Below are 12,081 nucleotides of genomic sequence, written 5' to 3'. Positions count from 1 at the left end.
TTGACACTTATAGTTGTTCATCTTATATAAGTGTGACTCAGAGTCACACTTAGGTATTATTCTTATTCATACTTGCATAGTTTTACTTCTTTTAAACATTGACTTGAGCATTGCAGCTCACCTTACAAGTACCTTATTTAATCACAACATACCTCAACCACCATACATGAATCCATTCTACGGTGGTCATCTTCTACATATAACATATTCTCCATTTCAGTACGGACTAGGGACGCAGTTTGCGGGAATCATCTTACGATTCTCACAAATTCTTCATCAAATTCCTCTGATCTTCCGTGTTGTGCCACCACAACCGTTTTTGTTCACCTTTTCGACATGCATAACCTTGTTTGTTAACTGTATCGGTCACTTTTAATCTTCTCACAGTTGTTTACTACTATCTTATACAATGACAGGATCTAAAACAACTAGATCAACAACTCAACACAACATTATTCATGTTCTGGATATGCGATAAATACTCCAGATGCTTAAAGATGGTTCAACGCCAATCCCCACTCTCGTACTAAAAGAACCTCCTATGCACCAAAACATAAGGCTCTGATCTTGATCACTTCGTCGATTACGACATCACATTTTTAGGGAAACCCGAGCAAAATCCTAATGGGCACTTGAATGTTGTGGCAACCCGTAGTGGTAAGTAAGTAGTTAGTTATAATGAGAGAGAGAAAAAGGTTAAAGAGAGTGAACCAATACCACCTGAAAAGGAGTTTGTTGAAGAGGTTGAGAAGGAATCACCTTATGTTGTTCCTCTTCCATACAAATTAACCATCCCATTCCCACAAAGGCTTGTAAAGGCTAAAGTGGAGACCCAGTTTAAAAAGTTTGTGGAACTCCTTAAAAAGATCCACCTCAATGTGTCTTTCACTGAGGCACTATTCAAATTATGTCTTCTTCTAAGTTTCTAAAAGAAGTTCTTTCTAACAAAAGGAAATTAGAGGACCATGAAATTGTGGCTCTGACTCTTTATAGTAGTGTTGTGATTAAAAATATGGTGATCCCTAAGCTTAAGGATCTGGAGAGTTTCTTTATCCCTTATCAAATAGGCAACATGACCTTTAAGATGGCACTTTGTAATTTGGGGACCAATGTTAGCCTGGTGCCCTTATCTGTGTGTAAGAAGTTAGACATGGGTGATATGAAACTGAGGAATGTCTTTTTGCAACTGGAAGATAGGTTAATAAAATACCATGTAGTTGTGTTAGAGGATGTTCTGGTGAAAGTAGGAGATTACTATGTGCATGTAGACTTTGTCATAATTGTCATTGATGAGGATTCTCAAATCTCAGTACTCTTAGGTAGGTATTTCTTAGCTACAGCGGGGGCCACCATTGATGTTAAGAGAGGGAAGTTGACTTTTGAGGTAGGAGAAGAGAAGATCGAGTTTATACTAGCAAAAATCTTGAAAAATACTTCATTTAGGTATTCTTGTTGTTTAGTGAATTTGATGACCGATTGTGTTCTAGAGAGCGCATCAAGAACCCCGACAAAGGTTGAAGCAAGGTAAGTCTACAAAGAAGAAATGAGTGAAAGAAAAGGTTAATGAAAAACCAAACCTAAAATATGAGCCTCCATATAGGAGGAAGAAAAAGGAAGAAGGATGTATGGCTTGGATAAGTAGAATAAGTTGGGCCCCAAAAATCGCTAAGGGAGATGCTAGGGACTCAAGTTTTAAGGAAGCACGATCCTGAGTTTGAGGGTATAGGTGGTCGAGCTAAACGACCTTAAACAAAGCGCTATGTGAGAGGCAACCCACACTTTTACCACTAATTTGTTTTATTGTTGTTTTACTTTTCTTTCAGTTAATAAAAAGCTCACAAAGAGGATACGAAAAAAGTGATCAAATTTAAAAAATTCAAGAAAAATCGATATAGAAATTGTGCCCGATAAAACCGCCGAAACCGTAAGAAAAGCAAAGCTCCCATACAAAAACCCTGGACGTATCAGCTCTCTTACCCTAAAACCCTAACCACCATATTCCCATATTAAAACCAACAACCTGCTACGGTTGGCTGTAGAAGGTGCTACGAGTCGTAGCAGGCCTTGCGCCCTAACATCCACATTTTTTTCAAATCTTTTCAAATCTCCATGGCCACACACACCTTTATCTCACCCAATCAATACCATTTACTCACCTTTAAACCTTCAAAAATCTGAATTTCAATTCACTTTATCAAAAAATCTCCCCCTCTCCAGACCTACCATCTTCATCATTCTTCCATTTTCTTCCAAAAAAACTCAAATATCTCCTTTGTTACCAAACCAAAAGTTTCAACCTTTAATCCCTTCTCACCTACAAATCCTAAACCACCTTCACAAAAACTTCATTAACTATCACCTCGATCACACTTTCGAGCACAAAGTTTCAAGGAGCTTACTTTGAATTTTTTTCGACTTTGATTAACAATGGAACAAAAAAGGAGTGCTAAGGGAAAGAAAACGGATGAATCATAAAGACCTAAGAAGAGAGGTAATACTATAACCTCTAACCCTCATAACATCTTCTTTGAGAATAATGATCAAGTCAAGCGGTACTCCACTTTGACCAACAAGGTACATGTGTGAAAGCACTCTTTCTACTCTTGGTTTAAAATCCGAAATTTCATTCCATAGGGTGGATAGAGTTTATGCAAAAGGAAGCGCCAACCTATGAGTGCATTAACCTTGAGTTTTTAAGTACCTTATATTTTTAATTGTAGAAGAAGTGGATCGACGGTACGAGATACTACTATCGCATCTCGAAAAATACGACCCCTCGCGATGGTCGTGGAAAAAATGATTTGAGCAGAGTAGCCACTGAACTTTATTTATTCCAATGAAGGAATAGGAAAATATAAATAAAACCATTTTAAAATAGAATAATGGTCTTCGCGATCATATTCGGGTTCGGGAGTCGATTACGCAAGGGGAAGATATTAACACCCCTCACGTCCGATGTACTAAATGGTAACCTTTTTTAAAGCTTATGATTTGAATGTTAGCTAAATTTTATTAGTGTGCTCGCCAAGATCTCACAATCTCGTGCCTACATATCCTTATAGTGCAATAAGGAAGTCAGAGTATTCGTAGGTCGGGGTAGCCAATAATGTTGGTTGATTGTTTTTAGAGGACGTGTGTTTATGTCACATTCTAACGGTTAAACACTGGCTTGTCTACTCTTGGTAGAGGCTTAAGAGCTAGTTTTTATACGCGTTAGAAAGGACGAAATAATGTCTGTTTGTGAAAAGGTTTTCAATCGCACATGGGCGACAAAAGAGTTTGATTAAAGTTGTGTTATGGTAAACAGTGTTTAGATCGCATTATAACGATAAAACACGGTTTGCTTACTTGCGGTGGAGGCTTAAACGTAAGTTTGTACGTCTTAGAAGGGATTAGAAAAATGTCCTATTATGAAAGGTTTTCGATCGCACGGGGCGAGAGAATAAGTTAAAGTTGATGTGTTGTATGATTTTTAGGTGAATGACGAATATTCAGTAAGAACAAAATGCGAGCCTTGGAGCCAATGAATCGGGTTATTGCCTTGGAAACAATGTATTCATAAAATTGTTTGATAAACAATGAACATTCAAAATATTGTTCAAAGGTTCCACCGGAATGCTAGACTCCAACGATCCCTCTTTTCGTCCAAGTAATTAGGTTAAGTGTTTTAAAAGCGAAAGAGTGAATGAACGACTAACCCAAGATATGTGCCTTGAGAGCTTTCATTCAAAGATTTAAGGAATACGGGATTTCAAGGACCCATATCTTTCGTATTTGTTTAGGGAAAAAATTTAACGAGTTGAGAAAACGAAAGAGAAACTCGATGTTTATCGAGTGTTTTATTACATTAGTGAAAATGATTTGAAATGATATGAGGTTCATATTAAAGAAAAAAGCTTAGTGGAATTTTGAAATATATATTTGATGTTGATCAAACACCTTTTATCTTAATATTTTTGAAAGGTTAATTTTAATGGTCATTTTGTCTTTTTGGATTAACAATTATGCATCAACTAAAATACAATAAAATAATATAAAAAATCAAGCAATAAAAAAGGTAAAAGAAATAATAAAAGAGAGGAGGCACACTATCAATGCAAAAGATAAAAGAATAAAAAAAACTAAAGGAAATATAAGAAAGAAAGAAAAAAAGCAATAATAAGAAAATAATAAATAAAAAATATATAAAAGACAAAAATAGACAAAAAATTTGGGGAGTAGCTAGGAAAATGCTCTATGCCCAAAGAAGGAAGACTCACAATGGTGCATTGAGCAATTAGGGGGTATCTGGGAGACTTCATCTTTCCCAACCTCATATTTCATTACTCTTCCCGTAGCAACAACAATAGAAGAAAATGAGTTCCAATGAAAACGTAAAAACACCATAACTTTCTCAAATTTTCACGGAATTAAGCAAATAAATAATGAAAATTTATCTACTCAATCTCACAAAATACAATGGTATATTCAAAATCAGCAAATAAATAACAAAAAAATTCGAAAATCAACAAAATTGCAGCAACATATATTTGTTTGATTTGACCATTTTATCCACCCTCATGACAAATGAACTATGGATTCATGCTCGGGGTGATGTTGGAAAGATGTTGAATATATTATTTATGTAAAACAAACATCAATTTTCATTTGATCATTTTTGTTCATGGAGGTTCAAGAACACTTTAAACTCTTGATTTTGAAATCAATTGAGTTTCTATACAAAATATTGATTATTAAGGTACTAAATAAATAAAGAAAAAGTAAAAATACAATTGAAATAAATAAAGAACAAACATAAGATCTATTTAAACAATAACAAATCACTTTTGCTTATGGAGGTTCGAGAATACTTTTCAATTCTTGATTTAAAATCAATTGAGTTTCCATGCAAAATGGTGATGATTAAGATGCTAAATAAATAAAGCAAGAGTAAAAATGCAATATAATTAAATAAAGAACAAATATAATAGTCATTTAAACAACAACAAATCACTTTTGTTTATGGAGGTTCAAGAACACTTTTCAAATCTTGATTTAAAATCAATTGAGTTTCCATGCAAAATGATGATGATTAAGGTACTAAATAAATAAAGCAAGTGTAAAAATGCAATAGAATTAAATAAAGAACAAGCATAAGAGTCTATCTATTCAATAAAAAGAAAGAAATGACTTGAAAGAAAATGAAGAGAGTTTTGACTTAGATTTTGTGAATGATTGGTGGTATTATTTGTGAATGGAACGAGGTTTATTTATAGGTTCTAAAAAGGATAGGTTAGGAATTATGCAAAGAGTGTGAGTGTCTTATAGAAACTTATTTAATTAAATAGTGAATAATGATGTAATATATGCATGGAATAATGATGTAATATATACATGGAATAATGATGTAATAAATGAGAGATATTTTGGACCTTCTAGAAACATTGGTTTTTATTTTATGATGCATGAAAATGATTAATAAAATTCAAATGGATATTTTGATGATAAATCAAATGATCATGAATTTTTTTCTTTCAAAATGCATAATGAAAAAAATGCAATTTTAGTCAATCTCTTCAACATGTAAAATGTTGACTTTTTTTACTATAATGCATATATGCATGATTAAGGTGACTTTATTTGATGATAAAAATGAATATGGCTAAAAAATATAAAACTTGACAAATAGACATGTATCAAATGAATTTAAAATATCCGAACAAAATTGGGATATGACAGCTGCCCCTATTTAATTACCTTGAACCAGAAGGTATGAATGACAGTGGTCTTCGTACATTCATGGTGGAAGATGATTAAATACAAAAAGACCCTGAATTTTGTCCTTCGAAGTGCATGGATGAAATGTAGAGATGAAATATAGTGAGAAAGGCAATGCGGTAGTCAATTAAAGAAAATGAAACAATCAAAACTCTCTGAGAATCGTCAAAACAATATCTTTTATGATATAATCAAGAGTTTCTAAAGATGGAATGAAATCCCAATAGTATCTAAGATTTTATGAATATTAGCAAAGCAGTGTCTTGAAAAGAATACATGAGATTCCCTGAGGACCAACGAAGCAATATCTTATAAATCGAGATATTCCAACAATGGAATGATACCTCAATCACATCTAAGATTCTTCGAGGATACTAGAGCAGTATCTCAAACAACAAATGATATTCTCCAAATCAACGAAGCAACATCTTATATGATAAAATCAAGATATTTCAACAGTGGAATGATACCTCAATTGTATCTTAATATTCTCTGAGGATACTAGAATAGTATCTCAAACAAAGCACTCGAGATTCCTTGAATCAATGAAGCAGTATCTTATATGATATAATCGAGATATCCCAACAAGAGAATGATACGTTAACCACATCTAAGACTCTCCTAGGATACTAGAGCAGTATCTCTAAAAAATTATGAGATTCTTCGAATCAACAAAGCAGTACCTTATATGATATAATCGAGATATTCCAATAAGGGAACGATACCTCAATCGTATCTTAAGATTCTTCGAGGATACTAGAGTAGTATCTTTAAAAAATTATGAGATTCTCCGAATCAATAAAGCAGTACCTTATATGATATAATCGAGATATTCCAACAATGGAATGATACCTCAATCATATCTTACGATTCTTCGAGGATACTAGAGCAGTATCTCTAAAAAATTATGAGATTCTTCGAATCAACGAAGCAATATCTTATATGATATAATTGAGATATTCCAACAAGGGAACAATACCTCAATCGCATCTTAAGATTCTTCGAGGATACTATAGCAGTGCCTCTAAAAAATTATGAGATTCTCTGAATCAACAAAGCAGTACCTTATATGATATAATCGAGATATTCCAACAATGGAATGATACCTCAATTATACCTTAAGTTTCTTCGAGGATACTAGAGCAGTATCTCTAAAAAATTATGAGATTCTGTGAATCAGCGAAGGAGTACCTTATATGAAATAATCGAGATATTCCAACAAGGGAACAATACCTCAATTGTATCTTAAGATTTTCCGATGATACTAGAGCAGTATCTCAAATGTTCATCTATGGGGAAAATGATTTAGAAAAGACTCCCTTTAGAGAAGGTTTACTGGAAAAGTTCTGCATGGGAAAAGCTCATAAGAGGCTTTTTAGTGTAACCTCTGCTTGGGGAGAAACAATAGCGAAGACGCTGGGGGATATCATTACCAACCATAAAGTTGAAGTATGACTTGCTGGGAAATAATTCCACGAGAACATGCGGGGTAAGAATACCACCGACTTGAAATAAGTCATGGATACTTATGATTAACCCTGAATCCTGAGTTTTTGCTATGTATGAATACCACCGACTTGAAATAAGTCATGGATACTTGTGATTGACCTTGAATCCTTATTTTTTGATATGTATGATCTTTGTGTATGATGGTCCACTTTGGGTGGAAATTCCATGTATTTAATGATGCATGAGATGCATGTAAGGATGCAATTGCTGAGGATTTTTAGACGTGCGTGTAGGAATGCAAATTATTTTGTTCATTTTGATGAAGCTTCCCATTTTTGCGGGAAATCTATGCATAGGTATGCAGATGATTGATATGACTATGTTTGATGAATCTTCTTGTTTGGCAGGAAAACTATTTATGAAGGATGCATGTTATGCATGTGGGAATGCAACTGGATAATTGGATTTTTGTAGGGTTTCATTTTTGTTTCCGAAGAGGTTATTGGGGAATATCATCATCAGAGGGTTGATGGAAGATAGTAAATGTCGTCATCAAAGGGTTTATGGAAAATAATTTGGCACCGTCAAAGGATTGACCGAAAAGGATTAATTATAGAATATCATCATCAAAGGGTTGATGGAAAGGAATTCACTAGGGAGTGACATCGTCAAAGGGTTGATGAAAAAGGATTATCATCATCAAAGGGTTTATGGAAAGAACTTCACTAAGGAGTGACATCATCAAAGGGTTGATGGAAAGAATTTTTCATCGTCAAAGGGTTGATGGAAAAGAAAAATTATGGAATGTCATCATCAAAGGTTTGATGGAAAGGAAACAATTTAGGTAATATCATCGTCAAAGGGTTGACGAAAAGGATTATAAAGGATATATCATCAAGTGACATCATCAAATGGTTGATGGAAAATAATTTTTCATCGTTAAAGTATTGACGAAAATAACTTCACTAAGGATTTACATCGTTAAAGGATTGATGGAAAAGACTTTGACGGAAAAGACTTCACTATGGAGTGACATCATTAAAGGAATGATGAAAAAGGATTTGAATATGTTATGTTGTCATCAAAGAGTTGATGGGAAATTATTTTTGTCGTCAAAGGGTTGACAGAAAGAAATGTGTTGTGTATGCATGTGGTGCGTGTTAATGAAAGCTTCTCGTTTTGGTGAGAGATATTTTTTATATGAAACTTCCTATTTCGGAAGGAAAGTTTATGGATCTATGTTGTAAGCAATGCATGTGGGAATGAAAGCAGGTGATTGAGTTTTGGATTGGTCTCCTTTTTCGAAGGTGAGATCTTTGGGTACCATTGTTGATTGGATTTGGTTTTATGAAGATGTCAGCATGATGGATTTTGGTTTTTTTAGTAGTTTCCAATGTGAATTGGACTTTGGATTTTTGAGGATGCCAATGTGAATTGGACTTTGGTTGGTGAAAATATTTGACTTCCCAACACTCGGTATCAGATGATGCGATGATCGGAGGATAGATGTAGATGCTCTTGGTGCCCCAAGTTTGCTTTATTGCTGATAAGTTGCGAGATAACCTCAAATTCTCTTCCTGATAAGCCATGATGGTTTGAAAATGTTTTTCTTGAGCGTAGCAACATGAACAATGCATGATGATTGTGTTTTTGCTTTGTCCTAAGGCTTCTTGCCAAGAGGAGATATGATGTTGTATTTACACTTGTTGTGAACTCAAATGTTGCTAGTGCCTGGCACGGTCTGCTTGACCAACTTGAAAGTATGAAGGAGTTTTGCCCCTTTGTAACTTGTCTGCCCCAATCTGAAGGGTATTCAAATGGGAGCTTTGGGAGTGACTATACCATGACATGGCCTGAGATGATTTTTCCCAATGTCTGAATCTTGCAATAGTCCCTGATTGACTGAATATGAAATTGATTTGCCTCCTTGATCAACTGACGCTTGGAGAATTGTTTTTTACTGACCAGTTCATAGTCATTGGATGACATGCCCCTGCTCCATAGGGTTATGAGGTGGTCTTGATTCAGGTTAGCATTGGCGAATGATCAAGTTCGTCTGACTGTTCCTTGTTGGAATTTCCTTGATGTCAAGTACTGACTTGCAATTAAGATTGTCCATTCATAAATGGTAATTTTAATGCGACATTCATGGAGTTTTTGAAAAAATCATTTATTGGAATGATGTGATAGTGTGTGACGAGTGGACCATGAGTCCAAACGTAGTGTTGATTTAGCTAGTATGTGAAAGATATAGAGAGAATATGAAATCAATATAGAAGATTAGCAAATCTCTCAGAGTCAGTATATGCAACCTTGTTGTAGTATGCTTTCAGAATAAACCCTGCCTTAATTAGGTCTTTTAAGGGTTGTAACATGGACTGGTTCATGGTATATGAAACAAAAGAATATAAGGCTCAATATTTGTTTTAACCCACCCCTTGTTCATGATGATCTCTAGTCCTACGTTCAGTTAATTCAACACATACATTCGTCTCTCAAGGGAGTTTGATGATGTAAGAGTGAAGATGATGGTTCAAGATTCTATTGAAATGGCAGTCACCTTATTTTTGTTTTTGTCATGGATATCGGTGACTCTTTGATTTTCACATGGTGGTCACTTAATCTTGTTTTGTTTTTGCTGAGAGTTTTTACGACCTCGTTTGATTGATTTTGTTGATCCTTAATTTTTCCTAGACCACTTATTTTGAATCTTTTAGTCCACTGAGACTACCCTAATTTTTGCCTAAGTCGTTTCTTTAGGTGTTCGACTTAGCGGGATTTCTTTCCTAATTTTTTTCTTTTGGTTTGTAAAGGATTATGACTGCCAAGTCATTGGTTATTGAAGAACAACCTTCATAACTTTTGGATTTTGTCTGGTTCTTTCGATACTTCAGGATGTGTGAAAAGAATATCATGAGGTTGATCCCCATATAGGATGTTTCATCTTGTAATTTGAATGGATAGTTAGATCAAGTGAACACTATCCTGCTCCGGGTTAAGTGTAAGGGTTTTTAAATCCGAAAGAAACTCCTACTTCTAGGCTCGAAGTGGTTAACTAGGGATTAAATATTTATCTCTCTAGTGTTTGGGGATTTGAAACAATGCATGTACATCATTAGCAGGATTAAATCCGTATCTCTCTAACGTTTGGGGATTTGAAACAATGCATGTACATCATTAGCAGGATTTTATTCGAAAGCATACCGTTAGCAATTATGGGTATTTCATTTGCGTCATCCTCCCTTCAATCTTTTCTAAAACAACAATTTGATAAGTGAATTGAAGAAAGATTTTTGGTTTTTATATAAATGGAAAAGATATACGAAAAGATTCATTCAAAACATGCACGATCATTTCATTAAAATTTCCATTAAAGGAAAATAATAATACTTGGAAGCAGATAAGTACTTAACATGCAACGAAAAATACAAATGAAATGTTAGAAGTAGCGAATTATTGTCGGTGCAGAGGAAACTTTCTCATTCTTGGTTCACTGTTGGGCTAGCCTTCTTCAAAATGGAGGTACTTCTGCTCATTGAGACCAGTATGATAATCATCTTCCGAGCTATTCTCGACAATTTCTTCCACAGTATGGACTGATGGACCTGTATGGCTAGGTGAAGAAGTATTGTTGATTTGAATGCCTTGAGGCGCAAATGAGAAAAACTTGGAGTCAACCAGAGTTTGTACCGTGATCTTGAGCACCTTACAGTCTTCAGTTGAATGCCCATGTGCCCCAACATGGAAGTCATATCGAGCATTGGTGTCAAAGCATGGCGGCTATGGAGGAATTACTAGATCCATTTCCTTTGGCACTATCAGTCCTCTTTTGATTAAATGTGGCAGTACTTGACTATATGGAATTGGAAGCAGATCGATATGCCTCTCTGTCTTTCTTGGCCTCTGCCGGGCGTGCTGACACTACTGATGTGGAGCAATCTGCCATTGGTATGGTTGCAGATGTGGAATCTGTCGTTGATACTGAGGAGGTCCTCGAATTGTAGGTTGATATTGATCATGTGGAGAGAATGGTGTATGATATGGAGCTTTTGGTGTTTCCCATACTGCATTCATTTCATCATCCTCTTCCTCTTGGGAACTGACAATGGACTCACTCTCAGTGCTCTAGCTATTTTAGGTGCCTTTAATTCTTCCGCTTTTGAGGCTGCTCTCGATGCGTTCTTCAATTGACACCAAGTGAGCGAAGTCTGATGATGCAATGCTTATCAACCTCTCTAAGTAAGGGCTCTACAAGGTGTAGTGGTAAATTTATGACAATCAATCTATGGATAAACGTGATGTCAACAAAACTAGAGTCTCCACTGTGCTTTTATTGTTTCCAAAGGAAAAGCGAAAAGTACGAACAAAACCCAAAGATAAGAAGTTTTCAAATCAAAACTAATAAAATTCCAGAAATTACAAGTAAGGGGGTTGGTTACACAGAGGGAAGGTGTTAGCACCCAAAGTGTCCTAGGTACTCCTAGGGAGCCCTTTTTTGTGTGCATATGTTTTTGGTATAAATGATGTTTGATAGGATATAGATTTGGGGGATGAGAAAAATAATTCATTAATTATATTTTTTGTGTTTGACAAGACCTTTGGTCTTATGCCTACGTACCAACATAAACATGAGGGATCAAAACATGTCTAAGTTTGAAAACACAAACAAAAGAAGGTTTTTGAAAAGAGGGAGGGATTTTGAAATTAAAGATGTGGGAGGAGATGAAGGGACTATCCTAAAAAAAATTTAAAAGTTAAGGGTTGAAAAGATCTGACCAATGGGATGCAATGCAACAGACAAGAATGTCATATAGAAACCCATTTTCCTTTGGACTTTGGCAAGCAACAAGCATAAGCAATATACAAACAAACCAT

The 12,081-nt window shown here is 35.1% G+C and overlaps 1 protein-coding gene across 1 annotated transcript; it reads left to right on the top strand.

Annotated features, from left to right (window-relative positions):
* Nucleotides 1–907: 907 nt before the first annotated feature.
* On the top strand, nt 908–11,210 carry LOC127131292 (uncharacterized). Its single transcript, XM_051060221.1, has 3 exons — nt 908–1,384; nt 1,488–1,524; nt 11,053–11,210. The coding sequence occupies exons 1-3, from the start codon at nt 908–910 to the stop codon at nt 11,208–11,210; spliced, it is 672 nt and encodes a 223-aa protein (XP_050916178.1).
* Nucleotides 11,211–12,081: the final 871 nt, after the last annotated feature.

Source organism: Lathyrus oleraceus, chromosome 3 (assembly GCF_024323335.1).
Source record: "Lathyrus oleraceus cultivar Zhongwan6 chromosome 3, CAAS_Psat_ZW6_1.0, whole genome shotgun sequence".
NCBI lineage: Eukaryota > Viridiplantae > Streptophyta > Magnoliopsida > Fabales > Fabaceae > Lathyrus > Lathyrus oleraceus.
The sequence above is the reverse complement of the archived record's forward strand: the minus strand, read 5'-3'. Positions and strand labels throughout refer to the sequence as shown.